Source organism: Bactrocera tryoni, chromosome 5 (assembly GCF_016617805.1).
Source record: "Bactrocera tryoni isolate S06 chromosome 5, CSIRO_BtryS06_freeze2, whole genome shotgun sequence".
Lineage (NCBI taxonomy): Eukaryota > Metazoa > Arthropoda > Insecta > Diptera > Tephritidae > Bactrocera > Bactrocera tryoni.
Window position 1 is genome coordinate 35632125 of NC_052503.1, and position 27025 is coordinate 35659149.

At 36.0% G+C, this 27025-nt stretch overlaps 1 protein-coding gene across 1 annotated transcript; it reads left to right on the forward strand.

Moving 5' to 3' along the window:
• Positions 1-2832: 2832 nt before the first annotated feature.
• Positions 2833-26894, forward strand: LOC120777981 (organic cation transporter protein-like). Its single transcript, XM_040109621.1, has 4 exons — positions 2833-3508; positions 22741-23189; positions 25440-25632; positions 25759-26894. The coding sequence occupies exons 1-4, from the start codon at positions 3084-3086 to the stop codon at positions 26693-26695; spliced, it is 2004 nt and encodes a 667-aa protein (XP_039965555.1). The 5' UTR covers positions 2833-3083; the 3' UTR covers positions 26696-26894.
• Positions 26895-27025: the final 131 nt, after the last annotated feature.

The window sequence follows — 27025 nt, forward strand, 5'->3', positions numbered from 1 at the left end:
GTATGATTCATGCGATTTTGCTACAATTACTGGTTGTCATTATTCTCTGAAAGCGGAATTTACGCTAAAAAAAGAGTCACCGACGCTTTCAATGCGTGTAAGTATGTAATTGTACAAGATGCTGACACCTATTCATATTTAAATACAACTCAAGCCAGTGGACATAATTTTACTTGTGAATTGATACTTCCGCTCATTTATATATCTAAAATTATGCTCTATATATATTTGTATACATACATATATGTACATTGAACCAGGTACCATTTATTGGTCAGTAATTGGGCATTTGTATGACCAATAGTTCTTAGACTTTGCGTTATTTAGAAGGAAAAGGCGGAAATTTTTAAGAATACCACAATTGAGTGTGTCGAATTATTAAACGAACACTAGATTTAATCGCTGTCTCAAAACGTTTTTATGAGATTAAAGATATGCTCATTAAGATCGAAAATTGGACGCTGTTATTACTCAACTTTATACGGTCCACAAGCACATTTGTACATATATAAGTAAACAGTTAATTGCTGTTGATTTAATGCGTTATTTTCTAGAGATAACTCTTCTATGTACATACGTACATACATACATACAAATTATTTACACCTGTTTATTTTGCTGTAAGATTTAACAATGAAAATAAGAGTAATTCATAGTAACCTTAAGTGGTCTTCTGTCAGATTCTTCGGAATCCACTATATTATTACTATTCCATTATTCTGCTTGCTATTTAAGATTCTCCTTTTAAAACTTATGTATATATAATATACCCTCACCTCAAATTTTTAAGATATTTTTCTAATTTTCTGTTGGATTTTTCTGAGGTCAAACTAGTCAGAATAGGCTGCTACCCATTATAGAACCACTCATTAATGTGTCAGTATACCTTGAACGGGGTATATTTGGAAAGTCACGAAATTTGTAACCCACCCAGTAAACCCGGAAGGAAACTTAAGAGACCCTTTAAAATATATATAAAGGAACTGTTCGTTTTAGTCATATCCTCATGTTCGCTAGTCCTTCAGTTTTTGAGTTAGCTATTTATATTGTTATTACGGTTGATCCAAGTAGAGGTACTTTTTTTCCATAAAATTTTTTTGTCAAATCATTGGGTGAGCTATGTCAAGCTGGCATGTTATTTTTGTTTGGTATTTAATCTTGGAAAGACTTATGCCTGATTAACGTTTACAAATCGTTTAACTTTATTATGAAAATTCACGTTCTGTAAAGAATATGTTTCGCGCATTTCGCTCAACTTATGGTCAACATAATCGGCCTACTGAGCGTACTATTCGCAACAGCATCACCCATCTTGAGACCCAGCATTCATTATAGGATAATATTCGACCGAATAGACCACGTCCAGCACGCAGTAAAAAAGATATAGCAGCCGTAGCTGAGAGTGTACACGAACGCCGTGGAGAGTCGATTCGGCGCCGTTCGCAGCAACTCGTGCTCACGTATGGAACGACTTGGGCATTTTACGTCGAGATCTTAAATTGAAAGCATACAAAGTACAGCTTGTTCAAGAAGCCGCTCGACATTCCCAAGCAACATCGCTTAGCTTTATGGGCTCTTGAAAAGTTCCAAGAAGATCCGACGTTTTCGAGAAAAATTTTGTTCTGGGATGAGACCCATTTTGAGCTCAATGAGTATGTAACGCAGTACCTCTGAGGTATGTTATCAAGCAAAATTATCGCATTTAGTGTAGTTTGTGGGCCAACCTTATCGCGCCCTGATAATTGACTATTTCATGTCTGAAATTAAAGCTCATTATCTCGGCGACATTTCACTCTGCGAGTTTCAACAAGACGGCGCAACTTCCCACAAATCGCAACAATCGATGTATTTATTGAGAGAACACTTCGGTGAACAGACAACTTCACGTTTCCGGCCGGTCGATTGGCCATCAAGATCGTGTGATATCGCACCACTAGACTTTTTCCTGTGCGGATATGTAAAGTATAAAGTCTACGTGGAGAATCCGGCTTCGTTTCAGGTTGGAGCGAAACATCCCGCATGTCACTCGCCAGTTACCAGTCGAAATGCTCGAACGAGACATGAAAAATTGGACTCAACGGATGTACCAACTGAGACGTAGCCGCGACTAGATAATCTTCAAAGAATAAATTCAAAAAAATGTTATTTCGAATGATGATATCATTTGCTTCTATGAAAAGAGGCAACCTAGTTGACCTTGTGTTTCGTACTAGTTCTAAAGTTAAAACTAGTTAAATTGACTGAAGGATTAGTACATTTCTTCACACATTCTTTTCATATAATGTTCAATACCAAACAGATCCCAATCTTTTGTTGTCTAAGCATAAATAGATAATTATACCCGCCAAGTTAGTAAAAGAACAAGACGCACTTGTTGCCTCTAATTAACTCAGTGTGCAAATAGTAGCATTATTTAAATCGTGAAGCGAGATAGCTCATAGTAAATTAAAACCTGTTTACGAGTACAATTGCATTGCTTTTTGCAAGTGCTCTGCTGAGTTCGGGTATTCGCCAGCTGATGGCAATGCTTTACTTAAGGCTCATAGCCTGCACATGCCAACGCATATATCTCTTCCAATTAAATAGCAAGCGAAAAGTTCTTGAATTAACCAAGTTTAATGTTGGTGCCTGCCACACAGCTCGGCATGAATCCGCTCACCGAGCCACTCGGTTGCAATGTGCTTGTGATTACACTCCAGAGCAACGTTTCAGCCGAGGCTCAACCGCGGCTCAACAGCTGTAGCGAGTTAGTTCGCTGACTAACTCTCGGCGGCGGCGATATTTATGAATTATAAAACCGCAAAACTACTAAGCTCCCACTTCAGTCATTTGTTTGTTGCGCGTTCGCGTTGAAGTGGTGTTCTCTAAAGAATAACGCGATTTGCGAATTTAACCAGCGTCTGCAGTAAGCGTTCAGTATCACATATCATATCTATTGGTGAATGAAAATAAGTGCACATTAGCTCCCACAAGTGAATAGTAGAATAATACACCGTCAGTAAAGCAATTATAACTTTACGCTCCAACACACCTTTGCATAGGCATACATATGTGTGTATGTATGTGTATACATGCTTAATTAAATGAAAGTGAAAATGCCACAAGACACAATGGAACGCCAGAACCAAATCATGAATGATAATATTAAAGATAAATACGGACGTCCCGTTAAGCCAGCTGCAACGTTCACAAATGCTGCATTCACCAACGATGAGCATGGTGCAGAGACCATATTTCGGCGCAAAAGCGGTAATGCCAATGGTCTACAGTTGGCGGAAAGTGGCAATGCCAAGGAAGCAAGTGCGCCGAATCCACCGCCTATGGACTTCGATGACATACTGCCGTTGATTGGCGAATTCGGAAAATATCAAAAAATTCTATTCCTACTGATGATACCGTTCGCCACATTTGTGGCCTTCGTTTATTTTTCGCAAATTTTCATGACACTCGTACCGGAGCAACATTGGTGTCATGTGCCCGAACTGGAAGAGCTCACTGTGGAGGAGAGGTAAGTTCAAAGATTACAATACATTTTTATACCCTGAACAGGGTATATTAAGTTTGTCACGATGTTTGTAACATCCGGAAAGAGCGTCGCAGACCCTATAAAATATATGGGCCATTGCATCAATTGGCGACATGGTTTTGTACCCGTGGTTCTCCGATTTTGACTAAACTTTAGAATATCATAATATAGACCAAAAGAAGAATATCTCTTAACTTTTTAGTGGTCAAAGTTGCTCCATTGTTTTTTGGCGCGCAATTCAAATTGAGATCAAACAAAAAAATGACTATTTCTTTTATTTTTTAACGACCTCAAAATTGAGTGAACAAAATTTTGAAGTTATCCAATTTTATGTAGAAAAATCTCAGCTTTCTGATAAAAATTTTTTCAAAATCCAAAAACTGGTTTTTTGTGCTTTTCCACCAACTTTTTTTCAAAATTGACTTTTCCATTCGATTCCTCGTTAAATTCTACATAAGAATCAGTGTTCAAAAATATGGGACTCTGATCTCATGAACAGCAAAAAAATGCAAAGTTCTTCTTTCCATATCGGAACCGCCGATATCGGACCACTATAACATATAGCTGCCATACAATCTGAACGATCGGAATCAAGTTCTTATATGGAAAACTTTCACATTTGACAATGTATCTTCACCAAATTTGGTATAGATTATTTTCTAAGGCAACAATGTAATCTCCGAAGAAATTGTTCAGATCGGTTGACTATAGCATATTGCTGCCATATAAACTGAATGAACGGAATCAAGTTCTTGTATGGAAAACTTTCACATTTGACAATGTATCTTCACCAAATTTTGTATGATTTATTTCCTAAGGCAACAATGTCTCCGAAAACATTCTTCAGATCGGATTACTATAGCATATAGCTTCCATACAAACTGAACACATAGTTACTAAAAGAAATGCACCTGTGAAGGGTATATTAGCTTCGGTGCAGCCGAAGTTAACGTTTTTTCTTGTTTCTAATTAAATGAGTTCCGTATTAAATGAGAAATCTATACGAATGCTTTAATTATCATATATCAATTTGTTGATCATATCCGGCTAAAATAAACCCATTCTTGGGCTAGTACCATATTGTATATAAATTGTTGTGAAAACCATATTAAAACGTAAAATTCTAATAATGTAGAATGGTATTATACATTATTAGAATTATAGTAGCCGAGTTACTTGTTGTAGTTCAAACAAAGAACCAGACAGGATTAAGTTTTGAAGTGATCAGCTTTTTAATTTGTTTAGAGCAACAATCGGAAAACTTGTACAATGGCATACATTATCAAGTTAGCTTCTTAAGAATTTTGGGCAATAATGCCAGTTTGAAACCATACTACTCAGGTTGCATTTGTTCTGGCTATCAATAGTTCAATACATAAATAAATAATAATACATACATATGTGAGTAAGCATCAATTGATTATGATTCTAGAATGTGCTATAAACAGCTACAAAAGCAGCTGGCCGTGCTCGTCTTCCTCACTCTGTATTTAACAAAGAAGCGTTCAACTGGTTGTTGGTATCACAATTATGAAATGTTCTCAAGTGAGTAAAAATTTCTTAGGCTGGTCCGATTAGACAAAAACTTAATTGAAATATTTAAGGAAATTTGCTCCCCAATTTATGAAAATATTGCAAGTATATTAAATTCATGTGTCAGTGGTTCCTCAATCACAATTGCAGATGGTATGAGATATGTTTTCGAAGGGTGTCGTCGCCCCGGGCTCAACGTCTTGGGGGCGGCAAAACGATCTTCGCTGTTTTTTAAAACTCCAATTCGGGCAAAAATTCCTGAAAATTGTGTCAAAAGTGTACAAGATATACGGCGAAAATGGGTTCTTTTTATGGCTTTTAATAAGATGTCTTGTAAATTTACTATCAATTTCCTCAAAAACCGTATTGTGAGAATTTTGGAACTTCAGAATTTGCGTGGCCTTCCTAAATTTTATATACTTAATATCGAAGATATTTAGGTAGATAGATAAAAGGGGGCGGCAGAACATCCTTGGCCCCGGGCGCCCGAAGTTGTAGCTACGCCACTGTATATCATAAAGTAATACGATCCGGAAAATTTCTTCAGATATTGTAGCTTTGTCTCGGACAATAATCCATGTCAAATTCTGTGGAGATATCTGTTAAAGTAGAAAAGTAAAAAAAGTTTTCCATACAATAACTTTATTTTGATCGTAAGCATCTTATTGGAAAGAAAATTTCAGATCGATCAAAAATGAAATATAAGTTCGCCTATATACAGTCATAGATACAGCTTAATTCTGATTATTTATATATACGATCGATGCCAATGCTGTAAAAGGCTTACGATGATTCGGTTTTATCAAAAACACAAGCCTAGGAGTGGTACAAAGCCTTCAAAGACGGTCGAGATCGTTGATAACATCCCTCGTTCTGGACGACCTTAAAAACCGCAATTACCGTAAAAGTCACTTTAGATACGCTTGAGTGCTTGGAGAGCACTATAACTGTCGTTGAGACATAGGTTTATGAGTTTGACATGCAAACAAAAACCACGCCAAATCCGCTCATTGTTTTATTTGTCTATAAGGAGTTCCATTTGGTCATATTGAGATGTTTGCGTGAGGACATACGTCGAAAACAACCGAAATTGTGGAAGAACAACTCATGAATTTTGCTCTATGATAATGGATCGTAGTATCGAGCCACATTTAAAGCCAAGAACGAAATTAGTACCATCGATCAACCACGTCACCAGATTTGACTCCGTGTGATTTTTTCTTATTTCCCAACTGAAATTGGCACTTCATGGAATTTGTTTTCAGTCGATTGAAGAGATAAAACAAAATTGGCTGAAGGAGCTGAAGGAAAAAGTGCTTATGAAAAGTGCTTCGACGACTGGAAGAATCATTGGCATAAGCTTATTACATTTTTATTTACAATTCCCGTACTTTTTAAGCAGGTACCTTTTTGGTCTGGCGTCACTGTCTCTGACGACGAGAGCTTTCATTATAAGGCTTGTATGGGTGCCGGGCCACAGCGGAATCGCTGGTAACTGCAAAGCTGATGAGCTAGCAAGGAAAGGCATCCTACAATCACTATCGGTAGAATGAGAACGGATAGGTGCTCCGGCATCCTCTTGTGTTCTACTACTAGATAGCTGGGCCTCGCGGCTGTTCGGTCAGCGATGGGCCAGCATTAGTACCTGCGCGGTCGCAAAAGCCTTTTGGCCAAAGATAGATCGAAGGAGATCTAGTGATCTCTTTGCCCTCAACAAGGCTAGCCTTACATTAATGATGGGGCTCATGACGGGCCACTGCCCCATTGGCATACACGCTGTAAGACTGGGAATCTTACCGGACGCCGCATGTAGAAGCTGCTTGGAAGAAGATGCAGTAGAAGCTAGCCAGCACTTCCTTCTTGACTGCCCTGCTTTTGGGAGATCAAGACTGAGGCACTTGGGGGCACATACCTGCAGACATTCCACCGATCTGGCGGGCATTGAAATTAAGCGCCTCTGTAAATTTGTATTGGATACTAAACGGTTTGCCGATCTCTAAGTTCGAACACGGGTGTTCGAGTTTCAACGGCTTCACAAAGGACTACTTCTCCATGTGCGATCTCCGATCAGCCGTCTTACCTAACCTAACCTAACCTAGTGCCTTTTTGTCCCAATTATTTATTATATAGGGTCTCCCAAGTTTACTACTTGGTATAGCAACTTCGTGGCTAACTTAATACACATATACTCTTCAGGGTATAATAAAATAATACTAATATGTTTTGTTGTAGTAATTAATTTAGATTTTGCTCCGACTCATTCTAAATACGAAAAGCATGAAAGACTCATTTTCCGCAGATGCAATTAACGTGACATGATGTAACTGGGGCAATTGGCAATGTACATCCACATGTCTATATATTCCTTTTAATAGCTGTTATGTGCAAAAGTTATAAGTAAAAGTGTAAATAGAGGAAATAGTTCATATTTTTCAAACAAAGCAAAGTTAGCGCTAATTGAAAACATTCCTCCTCAGAAATACCAACAATCTGTAACTTGAGCACATTATTAATGTAATGCGTACACACCATTTGTGTAAATAAATTTCATACTTTTGCATTTCGAAATTTTCCGTTGCAAATCAACACAGATTAATCTTCTAAGTTTATAAGTATAGACAATGAACATAATAATTGGAAACAGATTAGTTTCATCTAAGCTCGAAAACTATTAACTTTGCTTAATATTTGTTGCACAAACGTTTTCTTCTCATCATTCCCCATAAGTTACTTGTTTAGGTTTACGCCTGTCACTCAAGATATTAATTAGCTTTAATTCAATCAGCAAGAACATCTTGTTTTGGACAATCGGACTGATGTTTGTATCGTGAACATGTCTGTTGAACAGCTTCATTTGACAACTTATCAGATACATCGACGGAATACTTTTTGAAAGACTTTTCCCAGCTGCATTGAGTTCATCTTCTTTCATACCTTGCAAAAACAAGTTCCCGGAAATTGTAAATAAAACGCAAAATACTTAGTTATTCATCAATATTTATTTTGTCGTCTTGAAAGTAATCCTTATCAGATGTAATACACTCATGACAACGATTTTTCCAGTCCTCGAAACACTTTTCATAAGCTCTTTTTGTGATGGCCTTCAGCTTCTTCAGCCATTTTTTTTAACTCTTCGATCGACTGAAAACGGATTCCACGGAGCAGCAATTTCAGATTGGGGAACAAGAAAATATTGTACGGAGCCAAATCTGGTGAATACGGTGGTTGATCGATAGTATTTATTGCGCATTTGTCTTTAAATTCGCTCACAATCGTAGCTCGATGCGATGATGCATTATCATCGTGTAAAATCCATAAATTTTTCTTCCACTTTCCCGACCGTTTTCGATGGATGTTCTCCCGCAAACGCCTCGATACGAACCAAGTAGAACTCCTTATTGACCGTCTATCCCTCCGCAACAAATTCATGACACACCAAAACCATGAATATCGAAAAAACAAAGCGCCTCAACTTGATTTTTAGCGGCTTTGGCGTGGCTTTTTTTGGTTGTTTTGTTGACCTATTTGCATGTCAAACTCATAAACCCATATCTTATCGGCAATTATAATGCTCTCAATGAATGTGGGATCGCAATTCGCACGCCAAGCCTGTCCAAAGAGACCTTTTTACGGTACTCTTTTTTAACAATTTTCAGCTTTAACGGGACGAGTCGAGCATGAACGCATTTCATGAATGGACTCGTGGGAGGTGCCGAGCTGATAAACTCTCCACCACTTGCCTGATGATTTTGAAGCACTATATCCCTCAACTAGCTAGCTATAAACTGGACGTACAGAAATTTCAAATTCAGAAAAAGGGTTTTTATATTTCTAACCTCAGCGTCGATGAAAACCACAGATCTCTTGAAGAACCAAGTTTCTTTCATTGATTAACTGAAATGTTTTAAACCATATGGAGACCATCAAAACGTACTCAATTTTGTTCATCAACGTTTCGTCGAGTTTCTGCCGTAAGGCTAAGTTTTTTAACTGCTTTCAAAGCGTTTATCAATCCAGGAAAATTTTACGCAAATGGTTTGACGGCATCAATTCTGGCAGACGTGTAATAAAAAGTCAGTGAAGGGAATTGGGAATTTTGGATTTCAGAATTTCCCAATGTGGTACTGCTACAGGAAAACTGAAAATGTTGGAATATTGTGGAAGAACACCAAAAAAAGTTATTGCTCGAGGAGCCGCGTCAACTCCAGCCAAATTCAGCGTGCGGATACCACAAGGCGAAAGAACTGAATACTTCTCATTTTTATACGCGAAATACACAATTAGTAAATAAATGTAACTTCTATGAATTGAAAAATAGTTTTTTTTTGTTAAATCCCAAGAGCGCGAAGTCGCTAGCAAAGCTAGTTACATACATACATATATGAAGATATATAAAATGTTGCATATGTACTATTTTATATTCTCCAAACATGTACATATATGTATGTATAATTTTTTTTGTATTTACATAATTACCCTGTCATGTAATCATATGCAAACATAAGATTATGTAATTATGTTTGCCCACATATTCTTCTATACAGCAATACACGGCTCAGTAATCACAGAACAGAAAATAATTGAAAAGGCACTAAGGCTAAGTTGGGCAGAAACGAATGAATGAATTCGACATTTTGCAGAAAAAAATATTATTAGCTTTTTTCAATTTAAGAATTTAAGAAGTTATACAAGTATATTTTTCAAATTAAAAGTTTAAGGCTAACGAAGTTACAAAGGCATGTTAATTCCGGAAGACATACAAACTGGTATTGATAGTGTTTTTTATCCGATGAACAGGCTTTATTAAGCTTATCACGAAGTTTGTAATTACCAGAAGTAAACATCGGAGACCCTATAAACAATATACCATACATAACGTATACCATATACTAACTTAAATGATTAGCGTGACGAGCTCAGTTGATTGAGACATATCTGTCTGGCTGAATATATCGGAACTAGTTCCTCAGTTTTTGAGATATCGATCGGATATTTTGCACATGTCTTTTTCTCTCTAAGAATAGTGTTATATTGTACGTATAACTTTTGGCTTAAATCAAAGATTCTCTATTAAGAAAAAGTAAAAGTCACTATTGACAAAGCAACTACACTTTTCCATATCAAGGTCAATTGAGAGTCCCCGTCCAGAAAGGTAGATATTACTACACATGATTTTTAGTTGGTCCAACCTTCAAAAAGCGCATGTATAACTTTGACAGCTGTCAGATCATTAGTTTGTGAATTATATCAAGTGAAGCAACGTTTGTTATAGTAAAAAAATTTATTAAAGGGAATTTCGTGTTTTGAGAGAATATTGCTTTTTGAAGGCAAAAAATAATAATATTCTGAAGATATCAACTCAATGTGTACATCTATCATTCACGAATTCCGCGCAAGCACACTTTTGACCATAAACGTGACAGAGTTGATGATCCACAGCAGTGTTTGGAGACGCTCAAGCGTAATAAAACCCCTTGTTTTGCATCGATGTGTGACTAAAGATGAAACATGGCTCTAACATTTCACTCCGAACTCCAATCGACAGTCATCTGAGTGAACTGAATAGGTTTGAGTCTGCTCCAAAGCGTAGAAAAACGCAACAGACGGCTGGCAAGGTTATGGAGTCTGTATTTTAGGATACGTATGGAATATTTTTTTATTTTTTGAAAAAGGAAAGACCAACAACAGCGACTAGCGACTATTGCATAGCGCTATTGGAACGTTTGGAGGACGAAATCGCAGAAAAAAGATCCTCATTTTAAGAAAAAGAAAGTGCTATGTCAGCAAGACAATGTACCATTACAAGTCAGTGAAAACGATGGCAAAAATCCATCAATTGGTCTTCGAATTGCTTTCGCCGCATCCACCGTATTTTCCAAATCTGTCCTCCCGCGACTATTTCCTGTACTCAGATCTCAAAAGAATGCTCGCTGGGAAGAAATTTTTGTTGCATGAAGAGGTGATCGCCGAAACTGAGTTCTGTTTTGAAGCAAAGGATGAATCGTACTACAAAAATGGTATCGAAAAGTTGTAGAGTCGCTATAATCAGTGGATCACCCTTGTTGAGAACTATATACATTTGTTAATAAAAAAGCGATTTTGCAAAAAAATATGTTTTACTATGGTAGGGCGTGGACTTTTCGCTTAACTTGTTATGTGGGATTTATATAATTTGTGTGATCTGATTAGATCAAATTTGTATTATTTATTTCTTAATTTTTATAACGTTTGTAAACAACATTTTACGTGCGATTTGAGAAGTTTGGATAATTCCAAGATTATTTCTATTCGCTGATATATGAGTTATTATTTTCTAAAATTTTCACAACAATATTTCCATTCCATTTACTATACAGATAGTACATACATATATCAAGTAAGTAAGGTTAGTAAGAAAAGTCTTGAGTAAGTCTAAATGAGATACATATATCATAAAATCATTTATGCTTCAAAATGAAAATGAATCATTCAAACGTCATCCAAATATAGAATAAAATACAGAAGAAATTCACCATAATCGTTGTAATCATTAAACCCATTGCGTGAAAAAAACTGATAAAGACATGAAAATTTTATGTTTCTTATGAAATATCGAAAGCTTAAAATAATTTATTTTCAAAAGAGTAGTACTTCTTAGGCTCCATCTTCTAACGCTAATAACAGAAAAATATACGTCTTCATTCACCGAATTATTATTTTAATGATTTACATAAATTACGTTTTCGTGGTGGCATTTGGAATTAAGCCAGTGTGGATACTTGGAATGCTTAAAAAGTCAAGCCACCGTTGCCATTAAGACTGCAAATACGAAATATAGCAGAAGTGAAAATTGGTTTGGTCAATGCCATGCAGTGGTATCGGCGCCGGTGTTACATACATATGAATATATCGTGATCAGGCGGGTGTTGTACACGAATATACAGTAAAGTAAATTTGACTTAAGTAAATTAAGTGGATATATCACGGAAATTCGACGAATTGCTGAAGACATTTCAAATAATTTTAAGTGTGCCACTTGCCAAAACGAATAGATGGCAGTTACACCTTTTTATACTTGAATGAAAACAATTATAGTTCTGAAATATAACTGCGTTGGCTTGGTTCACTGCAGAAGTACCTACATATGTATAAATGTATGTATGGATTTTTAAAATAACAAAACAAATTTACATTCGAACAACTTAATTTGTTCTAGCATTATAATAGCCGATTGCAATTTCATTTAATAACTGTGCTATTATAATACAAAAATACTTCAAACAAGTTTCATAGCAACATTTCAATAGCTCAAAATTTGTCTACATTCGCATTGAGGGTGTAACAATTTTCTTCATTCATCGTTATGACCTTTTGCTTCCCCGCGGTGCTTTATAATTCAATGCATAGTATGTCTATGTACATATGTCAATCGTTTGTAAGTTACAAACATATCACAAATGGTACCACCATAGAATCACCGATATACATATGTATGTATGTATGTTCATAAATATGATTACACCACAGCGGCTTCTCTGCAGAACAGAACATTTGATAAAAATAGATATCTTTATAAATCTTAGCACACATCTTTCTACCAACACTAGGCTACACAATACTAACACTTAACTTTAACTTAATCCAGAAGACTTTTTATCGTATATTTTGATAAAGTTGACACTTTTTTTTTGTCCTATTTAGTTGATATACTGATCCGTATCCGGCCTTTTAGACTAAAAGTGTGTATGTAAAAAGGTCTATTATTACTCGTGGGTTTTTCAGCTTTCGCGCACACATACTCGCTGAAATTTAGTATACCTTGTGACAAAAAAGCACTCAGAAATTGTAATCTAATTCCGCTGGTAAATAATATTTCAAAAAAAATTGTATTTTACTGAGTTGGTAGGATTGTACTTAATTAATATGCCAAAAATGAGCCCGATCTGTCAATCAGTTTGTTTACAGCAGCTGCTTAAGTCGGTACACCTTAGTAGTGCATTGCAATTTTTACAATGGAAAAATATCGAACAAAGAATTTTTTTTCAAATTTTGTATTTCTAACCGAATTTCGTATGCGGAATCGTTGCGAATATTGGAAAAAGCTTAATGTGATTCTTGTTTTCTAAACTGAAATTGTCGCTCCGTAGAACCCGTTTTCAGTCGATACAAAAGGTAAAGCTAAATTTGCTGAAGGAGCTGAAGGCCATCCTAAAAAGTGTTTCGAGGACTGGAAAAAATCGTTGCCACAAGTGTATTACATCTGGTGAGGATTACTTTGAAGGCGACCAAATAAATATTGATGAATAATTAAACATCTTGCGTTTTATTTACAATTATATTTATTAAAAAGTGCAAGTATCTCACGGATTCAAAGTATATCCAAAAAACACTGGTTAACAAAATTTTAATTTTTGTCACATGAAAACTCATATCAAATTTTGAATGTACTAGGGCCACTTTCAGGTTTTCTTCTAACATCAAAACATATATTTTCCTTAAAGATATAAACATCAGCTATATTTAGAGAAACTATATTAAAACTGATGATTTTCGTGAATATTTGACTACTGAAAGGTCTTTTTTAAGTCTACAACAATAATCTGCTGGCATTCCTGCGGCCCATTTCCCTTAATAGCGATTCTCCATTAAAGAAATGTCCTGTTGAAACCACTCGCTTCGTTCAGCACTCACAGCACCCAAATTTGCCGAAATGAAATCCAGTTGAGAGTACAGCATATATATTTTTAAGGACATTATATGTTCATTTACTAAGTCTTTGTAATTTTAGATTTAAAGTTTCCTAGAATATTTAGGGACAACGTTCATAAAACATTCTTTCTAGGCGAGTTTTTCCTGATCCTTCAGTTTTTCTTCAAAGCTCTTAACCTTTAGCTGTAGCCGTATTTGTGGACCTACCAATATTCCCCGTGTAATTTTTGTCTCCCTGAGTTTAGCGAATTTCTCTTTCTGATGTAAAAATCCATTGCCATTTCTAGGCATAGCTTTTACAAAATTCTTTATCAGACTGAGTGTGCAATGATCGTTAAAACACTTTCATGACATGTTTACGATGTAACAAACGTATGTATTATGTAAGTTAGTTGAATACAATAATTATTCAGTCGTATAAATGATGTTATTTGAAAGAGAAACTTATGTGAGTACTTGTTGTCACAAAAAACTAGTCGTAATTTTAACCAAGTTATTATACTTTATATTATTAACGACAAACAATGTTTAGCAGTGTAATTTGTCAATAGAGTTACAATTGCTTTTAGGCACCGGATAGGCATTGAAATGTGCGGGGCATAAATATATAATTTGGCTAGATTCCATGTTGATGATAAGTGTCAAGCTGCTCAAGTTCATTTATACACGTTTGTTCTATATATTCTTAGCGCTCGATGCTAATATGTTCCTTAACTCACTTTAGCTATGTCCATTAGGGTTTGCGTTAAGTTTTTTTCCCCCAAAAACCCGTGAATTTTCTAGTTTTTCTCTAAAAAAGAGATCCAAAGTAAACAAGCTTTTTATTTTGAATTTAAATCATAATTCTGTTCCCATACAAGTAACTTGAGTATTTTTTCATATTTTGAATGAGCAGGTAAATCAACAACTTTGAAAAAACTATATTTTAATGCAAAATTCCCCGCTCTACAGAAAGCGCTTTGAAGATTTTTTTTATAAAAGCATTTCTTTAAAAGTTATATGGAGTTAAAGTAATACATCAAATTATCTGAGCATTCATACAAATGACTTATGTATTTAGTGTTGTTCATACGTCATGGTGTACTGTATGAATACCACGCTTTTGATGCAAAATTTTAACTGCGTAAACTTTTAAAGGCACGCTTTTATGAAAAAAATTATTCAGACCTTTTTTGTAGAGCGGAAATTTTTTTGTTAAAATATCATATTTTCAAAGGTATAGATTCATTGACTTTGGAGATAAAAAATATTAACAAAAGGCAAAAAAGTCTCTTATAAAATATATGGAAAAAGAAAATGATGAAGGCTCAATTAAAATTTCAAACAAAGAGTTTGTTTACGTTGGATCCCAACTTTTAGGGCAAAAACTGAAACCTCAGAGGGCAAAAATCAGTAATGTTGGGCAATAACAGCCACCCTAATGCAAACGAATACCAGTATATATCCAAGCATTTTAGTTATCTATTTTTGTAAGCTACACATGTCATTATTGTTATTCAAATTCAATTTTCTGTTTTAGCCAAATGTAGGTTTATAAGTATGTATGTACATTTACTAACAGTATTAAACGCGACAAAGCTAGAAGAACTATAAGTGGGCAACTAACTGGCAAGTGTTCAAGTCGACAACTGCCTTCAAGTGTATAAACAGTTTGCCTGAATATTTTCTGTCTTTTAGTTAGCAGTTCACTTCTGCATCTACATATTTTAATTTTAGAATTAAGAGCTAATTTGATGCGCTTGCCATTTCATGCTGCATTCCACTGTCAGCGACTGCAAAACTGTATTTAGAAGTTGATGTCTTTTCATTGAAATTTGAATTTCCCGCAACGGAGTGGAATTCACATTCCCAATCGCTCTAAAAATTGAGGTTTCTTAAATTTGTCATTTATTCAAGGCTCTCTAACAAGCTAACAAGTTTCGAATAATGCGAACTACGTTGGAGAAAGCTTAGTGCGGTTAAGCGCTTCGACGTTTTCTTGCATTGAGTTCAGATGTGAACAGTACAAAATTGTCTGATGTGTCATCCCCACGGCACGGCATCTAATACTTTAACAGAATATACGAACCATTTAATACATGTGTTTACTGTATGTTGGTATTTACTGCGAGATGTGATGTGTGATTTGTGGAATGTCGCACATATGGTTTTAGCATTAGTTGAATCATGCATTTGCCCGTGTTAGAACTTAAACAAACGAACTCTTAAGCAATTTGCACAGCTCAGCGGTGTGAAAAAAACCCTTAGCTTTGGTTTCGCCGAAACTAAGGCACCCTTTACAAATAAAAAAGTTTACAAATCAAGAACTTGATTTTGATCAGTCAGTTTGTATGGCAGCTAACGGGTGATCCAAATAGAGGTAATTTTTTTAATAGCCTTTTTTGACAGATCACGCGTGAGTTGTGTCAAGAGATTGTATTTCGCGCGCTTCGCTCAAATTATGGTCAACATAATCAGCCTACTGGGAATACTATTCGCAACACCTTCACCGATATTAAGACCCGGCATTCATTATTGGATAATATTTAACCGAATAGACCACGTCCAACACGCAGTGATGAAAATATAGCAGCCGTAGCTGGGAGTGTATACGAAGACCGTGGAGAGTTGATTCTCTCCTCTGTTCACAGCAACTCGGACTGACGTATGGAACGACTTGGCACATTTTACTTCGGGATTTTGAACTGAAAGCCAAATTTTGTTGAGCGATGAGGCCCATTTCTGACTCAATGGGTCTGCAAACAAGCGAAATTGCCGCAATTGAGACGAAGAGCAGCCTGAAAATATTCAAGAGCTGTCATTTCATCACAAAAAAAAGACAACAATTTGGTATGGTTATTTGCATTTTTCTTCAAAAGTGATGCCAGTGAGAACGTAACCGTCAAGGGCGATCGTTATCGCGCCATGATAACCGACTATTTGTTGCCTGAAATTGAACCTTGTGATCTCGGCGACATTTACTTTCAACAAGACTGCACAACTTCCCACACATCGCATCAATCAATGGATTTTTTAAGAGAAACTTCGGTGAGCAGATAATTTCATATTTTGTGCCGGTCGATTGGCCATCAAAATCGTATGATATCACACCATTAGACTTTTTCCTGTGCGGATATGTAAAGTATAAAGTCTACGTGGAGAATCCGGCTTCGTTTCAGGATGGAGCGAAACATCACGCGTGCCAATCGCCAGTTAAGTGTCGAAATGCGCGAATGTGTCATCGAAAATTGAACTCAACGGATGTACTATCTGAGACGTAACCGCGGTCAACATTTGAAAGAGATAATCATCAAAAAATAAATGCTAAAGAATATCCATTTATATTAAGGCCACATGAGCCGCTGAAGGAAGAAATTGATAATAAATAATGGCTGAACAAAGCTATGGAAAACGATGTGTCTTACACATCTAATATATATGATGTATAGGGGTGTATAGAGTGTGAGCCCTCTGATCCATCAATATTGATATTATATTTTATTTATTTTGTGACTCGATTCGTTTAAAACATCCTGAAAAAAACATTCATGCTGTTATCAAAAAATTAAAATTTTCAATTGATGGTGACAAAATGTTGTAAAGCACAGGGCTCCCCTGAGATTTCTCGGCCCATATCTTCCCCGCTCTTGCCTGTACGCTGTATACTATAGTCACTGCAACGCTTGGTTAGATCTTACTATAAGACATATATACAAGTATGACAATTACGAGTCACGTTTTTGTCCGGGATAAACTGCTGAACTACTGAGCCGAATGTAATAAACTTGCACACTGTGACCAGTTTAAACCAACTTAAAAGATAGTATAGTAAACTAATATTTAAAAGAGAGGATCAATTATATTAAACTGTTATATTCACACATCTCAACAGAAAATGTGTTAAAAATTAAAAAAAAATACAATTATCATAACTTTGAGTAAAATGTTGAATGCCGTAAAGAAATATCAAAGCTCAGAGATCACTCGAAGCATTGCACAGAACAATGCGAGATTTAAATAGCAACGATTATCTTTTCGGCCGAAATATTTACGAAGCACTCATTGCATTGACTGGAAAGTTTAAGGAAGAAATATTGCTTTAGCAGCAGAGCAATCTTCAGCAGGCTCAGTTTCCCTTTGTGTTAACATTTGTCATTTCTCTAAATAAGTCTTGAAGTTCAAAATAACCATTTTTGTTTAGATTTTTTTCACTAATAAACATTACTATAAACATTTTTTTTTTAAATTAATTTCCAAATACAATCCTTTGGATTTTGGTACGTTTTCGTCTTTATTCGTAATACAATTTAATCAATTAGGGAGTATATTTCATCAATTATACTTTTAAACATTCAAACTTCATACACATACTATGGAAGAACGCTTAGTAGAAGTAGAAAAGCGTCCGATGCAATTACCTAGTCCAAGACTTGAAACAACCGACTTTCTTCCTACTGGTTCTGCACTCTATTTGTAAAATAGTGAGCAATATTTTGAATGAAAATGTTGTTGTTACAACAACTTAAGTGAGTTTAAAGTTAGATTTAATAGCAAACGCTTGCCAAATTATAAATATTCCAGTATTTTATGCAAATCTAATGACAATCTCTATGCGCACCTGAACAAATGTGGATGCTCATAATACATAGTTCATGCATTTCACATGTCTGTTATCAAGGTTGTTGACAATTTCAGTTGACGCAATGTCGTTAGAAAGTATTTAGATTTTCCGTTGCTTTATTAATAAGCATGTTTAATATAGTAATAACTAATTATGTGTTAATACAGCTCGTTACTACGAACAGAATTAGCAGCACACAGCAGAATCGTTTAGATTATTCGGCTGATCGCACGTCAGCACACTTGTTTTGGTAAGAACAGCAAGGTTCTTTACAGTATAATATCAAGGCAATTGACTTTTATTCGAAATTTACTGTATTTCATTTCGACCAAATAAGCCATAATTGGCTGGCTACCAAAAACCACACAAATGTCAACAACAAAAACAATAAATATACTATGCATAACTGAAGCACTTGCAGCAAGCCACAACTACAATAAATAGCATTGAAGGTCTATCCGCTTGTCAAGTTAATGGTTAACGTTAAACACATTACAAAAACTTATCGACATTAAATCTCGCTTAAATAAACGTGGTCGTAAAGCTTCACAGCAGCATTTTTATAAATAAACGTAGCTTGTTGCACAGCGCATTTGTAGTTGTGTTCCGTTACCGGTTGTTTGTAATGGCACAAGCTCATTATCGCACTGGCTGCGCACCAATCAAGATCAAGAAAACATAAACGGATAATTTACTAGTTATATTTTGAAAAAAAAATTTATTAATTAAAAATAGTTTGAAGAAAAAGTTGTGAGGAATATTTTTCGCTGCCTCTTGTACATTTCTGGTCTTCATTTTCACCAATTTCGTATATACATACATATGTACAAGTATATATGTATGTTCACATATACCAGCTAAAGAATATGATAGCGATTTCTATAGCGCATGCTATGAGACTCTTTTAAAAACCCTTGATAATTATTATAATACAATGTGACCTTGTAACTTTGTGAAAAGTAGCCGCAATTTCTAATTAAATTTCCCGAGTAAATGATATTTCAAAAAAATGTATATTTCCAAGATGGTAGGACTGTCCCTAATTACTATGTCAAATATGAGCGCGATCTATCAATCAATTTGTTTACAGCAGCTGCTTAAGTCGATACACCTCAGTAGTGTGTTGCGATTTTTACAATAAACAAAAATATGGAACAAAAATTTGTCTAAAATGTTGTATTTCTAAGCCAATTGCTTGTGCGGAATCGTTGAGAATGTTGGAAAATGTAATTCATTTATATTAAAAACACAAAACTACGACTGGCACAAAGCCTTCAAAGATGGTCGAGAGATTGTTGAAGTCATGCCTCGTTCTGGACGACACTTCAACTGATGAAAATATTAAAAAAGTGAAGGATATGGTGTTTGATAATCTTCAGACAAGTGTTAGAGAGATGACATGACATTTCTCGCGAGTCCGTTCGAATCATTTTGCTGAATATTTTGCGTACGAAACGCGTTCTTGCTCGACTCGCCCCAATAAAGCTGAATTTTTTTCGAAAAGAATACCGTAAACAGGTCTCTTTGGACATGCTTAATCGTGCGAATTCCGATCCAACATTCATGGAGAGCATTATAACCTATGAGACTCGGATTTATAACATCTCGGATTATAACAATCATCGAAATGGAGGGAAAAAAATGAGCCGAAGCCAAAAAACCTCGCCAAAGCCGCTCTAAAATCAAGGTGATTTTCATTGTTTTTCTTTTCGATATTCGTGGTTTGGTTTGAAATTTGTCCGAAGGGACAGGCGGTGAATAAGAGTTGTGTTTGGCCGTATTGATTGCGTTAGAACATCCATCGAAAACGGCCGGAATTATTGAAGAACAATTCTTGGATTTTACACGATGATAATGACCGAATCTAAAGACAAAAACCCAATGAATACCATCGATCAACCAACGTATTGACTAGATTTGGCTCCGTGTGATTTTTTCTTGTCCCCAAACTGAAATTGCCGCTCCGTGGAACCCGTTTTCAGTCGATCGAAGAGATAAGACAAAATTCACTGAATTCTCAATTAAAGGCATTTTATGTGAGTTACCTCATTAAGAATGAGAAAAAAGCCATAATGGGACGATCCCATCAACCTTGATACCTACTTTCAAACACGTTTAGATCCTGGTGAAACCGCTCTCTCGGTTTCTCACTACAATTTTCTAAATTATCCGAAAACTTATCCAGTTGGTTGCCATTATACCCTAATTTGATAATCCCATTTGTTTTTAGATCTTAAAGATTTCAACTATTAACACCTACTTTTTCCAAGCTTCACTTTCCGAAACAGTCATACCATTGATAAAGTCTGTATTTTTCATAAATCGCCTTATTAAAGGATCAAACAGTAGTCCACCACTCAACTTTTTCATACCAAACTTCGAAAATTTTCTATAAATGTAATTGAAAAAGTATCTTTCCACGTCCTAAACTTTGAAAACTTGCTTTGTCATTCCTAAATGTATCATTATTAAATCCCTAAATTAATTTTAAGAAAGTAACTCTGGCGTAGGGGTTGCAATGTTTTTAATTTCCACTGAGCTATTGTACCCATTTCTGGAAATTTAGTAAGAACATTGTTGCAGATCGAAAGCGAATTACTTTAGAAGTTCAAAGGGAGATTTTCATTGAGAAAAACATTTTTTCGACTGAGGTTTTGATATCTCACTTTCGAATTTTATTAAACCTCAAAACCTTCCGCATATTTTCGGTAAAAGCTCTGAGAGTGTAGTTCACGTGCTATTAATATGACTGAAAAAAATAAATTTTATTACTAATAAGCCGATAATTGATCAAAACATAAAAAATGCAAATATCATAAAGACAAGAACGCATACAATATTTTCGTTAATAAATTCTTAATCTGAACACTTAAAGCCATCGAAATTTGCTGAGGTATCCAAGGCAACAAAAATAAATAATTTTCTTTACAGCTGTGTAATAATCGATTTCACTCCAACTTAGCCGTTTCTGCCATACATCTAGTTCCTATAAAATACTACATTCAGTACGAGCACATTCTCACGCTAACCGCCCTCTCTGCTAATATTTGGCCAACTCTGTTCACCGATAGTCAAAATTAGAGCACGTATATGTACCTAATTATACCCTGGCCAGTATATGTACATATATTAAGTTTGCCAAGAAGTTGGTAATAACCAGAAGGAAATTTCGGAAACCCTGTAAAATATATATATAAACGATCGGCGGGGCGAGATATAGCCGACTTCCCTTCGACTGCCTCTCTGTCTGTATATACGCTAACCAGTATCTGAGTTTTTAAGAAATCGATCTGAAATTCTTCTTTAGAAAAAACTCATTAGTAGAAATATCGGACCATGATATCAAATAGTTCCCATACTACGAGTAACTGATCGAACAAAATCAAGTTCTTGTATGGAAATTATTTTTAATTGACGAGATATCCTCCCAAAACTTGGCCCGAATTATTTTCAAAGACAATGATTTTATTTCTAAAGAGTTTTTTCAGATCAGACCACTTTAGCTGATGGTTGCCATACAAACTGATCGATCAGAATTCAGTTCTTGCGTGAGAAAAAAAATTTTTTTTACGAGATATCTTGACGAAAATTGGCATGGATTACTTCCCAATGCAACGGTACAAACCCCGAAGAAATTGTTCAGATCGGACCACTACAGAATTTAGCTGCTATACAAACTGGCCGATCAAGTTCTTGTATGGAAACTTTTTTTATTTATGAAGGGTATTATAACTTTGGTGCAATCGATGTTAACCATTTTTTTCTGATTTGTAAATTTAATTCAATTTTAATGCCTAAGGCACCAGATTTTCTTAAGTATTGTATGTATGTGCATGTTTCTTCTATGGTATTGTTGTACTGTTAATATAATACTTTAGTCATTCGCGGATAAAAAATCATTAGGCGCAAACTCTCAAAGTTCGGCAACCGCCGCTGAACATTGGCTTGAACTAATTAGAATGCAAGCGTTAGCCACTTGTGCGCCGCAGCACCTGCTTGGCGATTGTACTTAGATTTTGGTAAATTGACATAGACAAGCAAATTTTTTTCTAAATCACGACAAAACTATTTCCTCTCGCTTAATCAAGGTCGAGCGCTCATTCTCAGCCCATTGTTCAGCCACAAACGTTCGTATGCAGAGACCGGTCCAACCTAAAAGCGTTACTGTCGTTCAGCATAATTTTTGGTGGTACTTGTATACTTACATATGTATGTATGTTTGTATGTATGTATGTATGTTTGTGTGTTCTTATTAAAAATTTGGTGTACACGCATATTTATAATCTGCGCTGTTTCGTGAGCACTGTTTAATTAGTTTATTAATTAATTATAATTGTTAAGTGTTTTTTAATTTCTTACTTATCCATTCTTTCATTATTCATTTTTTGCACAGATTGGCGCTGTCAATACCGCGTATGAGCGGCATTCGGGAATATGACAATTGCAAGATGTACGATGTGAATTATACGGAAGTTTTGGCGAAGGGCATGCGCAAGGCTGATCCGAGCTGGCCGGTAGTAGCTTGCCGCCAAGGTTGGTCATACAACTTCACCGATTATCCATACCCCACAGTGGCAACCGAACAGAATTGGGTTTGCGAGCATGATGCGCTGCCGACTTATGCTCAATCGATATTCTTTCTCGGCGCTATTGTCGGTGGCTTACTGTTCGGTTGGATCGCCGATAAGTTCGGTCGTATACCTGCATTAGTCGGCTGCAATTTGATTGGTTTTGCAGCTGGTGTCGGTACTTCGTTTACGAGAAATTTTTGGCAATTCGCCTTGATGCGCTTCTTCGTGGGATTCGCATTTGATAATTGTTTTACAATGATGTATATTCTCGGTAAGTATGAAATTTTGTTCTAAAAACAAGAAAAAAAAGTTAACTTCGGCTGCACCGAAGCTAATATACCCTTCACAGGTGCATTTCTTTTAGTAACTATGTAGCTACATATATGCTATAGTAATCCGATCTTAACAATTTTTTCGGAGATTATATTATTACCTTAAGCAGTAATCCATGATAATTTCGTGAAGACACAAGCCCTTGATTCCGACCGTTCAGTTTGTATGGCAGCCATATGCTACAGTTAACCGATCTGAACAATTTCTTCCGATATTATTCTATTTCTATGAACAATAACTCATACCAAATTTCGTGAAGATACCATGTCAAATGTGAAAGTTTTCCATATAAGAACTTGATTCCGATCGTTCAGTTTGTATGGCAGCTATATGTTATAGTGGTTCGATATCGGCAGTTCCGACAAATGAGCAGCTTCTTGAAGAGAAAATGAGGTTTGCAAAATTTCAAAAGGATATCTTAAAAACTGAGGGACTAGTTCGTATATGTATATACAGAAGGACAGACAGATGGACATGGCTAAATCGGCTCAGCTCAACATACTGATCATTTATGTATATACTTATATACTTCATAGGCGCTTCCTTCTGGGTGTTACAAACTTCGTTGCAAACTTAATATACCCTGTTCCGGGTATAATTATATTGAGGTCAAAGACCAATCTCCGAAAGTGTATATCATATTCTATGGAAACCCGTTTCTTAGAATCTTCAAGTATTAACCATTCGAACTCAGTTTGCATATATCTTCATTTGTTGCATAATATCCGACGATGTAAAATTATTTAATCACCTATAACAAAATATGCATTACGAGTGGATACTGGCTACCTAGCGCAGGCGACTGAGTCACCAATCGCCATTTCGTGTGTATTATCGAATGCTATCAGTATACAGAAATATAAAAATGAGACAACTGATCTTGAGCAATATTTTCCTAATGTAAATTGGACATATGTATGTATATACATATATAAAGAAAATACATATACATGTTGAAACAGAGACACTTAACGGTTGTCGGCCAAAACTAATAGAGGATAGATAGATATAGGGTATACATGAGCAGAATGATAACAGATTGATTATACATATGTCTGTCCGTTGTTGTTGTTGTAACGGGTACCAAATCCTCGTTAACATGGTAAGAATTAGATAAGAGAAAGGAGAAGGGTGTCAGATATGTAGGGTTATCAGGGCATGCAAAGAGGTGGCTAGAGTCATGCGGGGGCTCATTGCACGCTGGACATACATATATTGGATATGTCTGGATATGGGGTCTATTCTGGATAAGTAGGAGGTTAACCTGCTATAGTATCCAGAACGAAGCTGCTCAAGGGTCACTCTCGTTTCTCGCGGCAATTCGAGTTCTTCGTCTGCAATGGGTGGTAGTTTCACTCCAAGTACGCCATTCACTGAGAGGGAGTTGGTGCAGGTGTTAATGGTTTCACTGTGTATGGCGGTCAGTGCTTGTCGAAAGTTAGTTGCGTTCGAAGTCTGATCGACGTATTATTTGATGTCGTCGACGTAGTTGAGGTTATGCTCCACGGAGGCGGTTCCACCGCAAGCAGGTGACTGCAGGGATGATTTCTGCGAAAGCACCCCAATAGGAACTGTTTAGAGAGGCGTTCATTATGCTCCTTAATCCAGGCGATCACATTGGTGCGGCATAGTTACCGACCGGCCTGCCGATTGCCTTGTATGTTGCCAACAACATTTCTTTGTCCTTTCCCCATGTGCTGTCGGCTGGCGACTTGAGGATTTTGTGTGTGATGTCTGTCCGTCTGTTCCTCCGTCCGTCCGTTCAAGCTGTAACTTGAGTAAAAATTAAGATACCTAATGAAACTTGGTAGATATGTTCTTTGGCACTATAAGAAGATTGGTATTTGAGAGGAACGTAGTGGGACTACTGTAACATAAAACACCATTAACCGAAAACATGTCAAGCGCCATAACTAAGCCGTAAATTACGATAAAAAAAACGGAAATTTGACACAACAAATCACAAAACAGAGGGGCTGGGGCTTGTAATTTAGGCGTGGCCCAACCGCTAATAAGTTTAATGTTTCTCAAATTTTTTTTATCATTTTAAGTGCCATAAAGACCCTTTAACACTATTAATATAAATAATGATACCTCGAATTGATTAAAAATAAAACTTAATATCCATATACAAAATATAAAATATAAAATAAATAACATTAACATACATACATACATTTTTTTGCAGTTCTAGAGTATGTCGGCCCTAGATATCGGACGTTCGTCGCGAACATGTCGATCGCATTGTTTTTCACGGCCGCTGCTTGCATTTTACCTTGGATAGCGTATTTTATTGCAGACTGGAAGCTGTTTGCAATCGTTACATCTGCGCCTTTGATTTTGGTCGTACTAACACCTTTCGTAATACCTGAATCTGCCAGGTAAATAAAACAAACTGATTAGTACTTACATATGTATATACACATATACATGCATACATATGTATACGTATATGTATATATATAATTATGTTTTGACTTTTTGATAATTGACCGATTTAATTGCAGATGGCTTGTATCGCAAGGGAAAGTGGACAAAGCTGTATCTATATTGAAAAGACTTGAAAAAGTTAATGGCAAGCACGTGCCCACGGAAACCTACCAAACCTTCAGCGCCAGTTGTTTGAAATTGAAGCAGGAAGAAAACAAAAATAGCAGCTATTCAATTCTGGATCTTTTTAAAACGCCCCGATTGCGACGCACCACACTTCTACTTATTGTCATTTGGATGGCAATTTCACTGGTGTTTGACGGTCATGTACGAAATGTGAGCTCGCTAGGAGTAAATGTGTTTTTCACCTTTACTGTGGCTTGCTTCACCGAGTTTCCAGCCGATTCCATACTGACAATCATACTGGACAAATGGGGACGACGTTGGTTGGCTTGCGGCTCTATGGTTGCCAGTGGTATTTTCAGTTTGTTCGCTACACTTGTGCCGACGGGCATTTATTTCGCCTCATTCGCCATTATGGGTCGCTTTTTCGTTAACATTTCATATAATATTGGCCTGCAATATGCCGCTGAGATCCTACCCACTGTTGTACGCGCGCAAGGAGTTGCTTTCATTCACATCATGGGTTATGTGGCCAGCATAATCGCTCCGTTTGTCGTGTACTTGGAGAAAGTTTCACCAGTTCTTCCGCTTGTGATTTTGGGTGTTCTAGGTATTATTGGGGGTCTGCTGGCTTTATTGCTGCCAGAAACCTTGAACCATGATCTACCACAAACACTAACCGATGGTGAAGAGTTTGGACGAGGTCAGAGTATTTGGGATTTCCCATGCTTGACGAAAAGGGTGGATGAACCTAGAAACTTAGAAGAACGACAACAAAATTTTGTGCGTTCTACGCAAACGGGCGCTTCGCTGCGATCTTCAACTCGTGGTGAACTGCGTTCAAGTATATTAAGAAGATCCGTGAATTCACGATACTCATCGAAACTTTAAATTAAAAAAAAAATGTACTTATTTAAATTAATTAATATTAAGCATTAATTTATCATAAGTATAACTGAAGCAATGCTTCCTACATATTGATCAAGAAGTTAATTGAGTCCATAAACTTGTGATATTAGTAATAAATATATACAAATGCATATACATACATACTAAGCATATAACGAACATACTATAATAAAATAAGAATATAAACATTGGAGCAAAGGTATAAAAAAAAATAATTTTAGTTGTAACATAAATAGCTGAGGTTATAAAATATTTAATAATCTCCCAAATACCTGTTAATATCATGTTAATAAATTTAAAATCCAATATTTC

Coding starts and splice junctions, on each gene's coding strand:
- LOC120777981 (XM_040109621.1), top strand. CDS start 3,084: ATGAAAGTGAAAATGCCACAAGACACAATGGAACGCCAGAACCAAATC. Junction 23,190..25,439: donor TACAATGATGTATATTCTCG/GTAAGTATGAAA, acceptor ATTTTTTTGCAG/TTCTAGAGTATGTCGGCCCT. Junction 25,633..25,758: donor GTAATACCTGAATCTGCCAG/GTAAATAAAACA, acceptor ATTTAATTGCAG/ATGGCTTGTATCGCAAGGGA.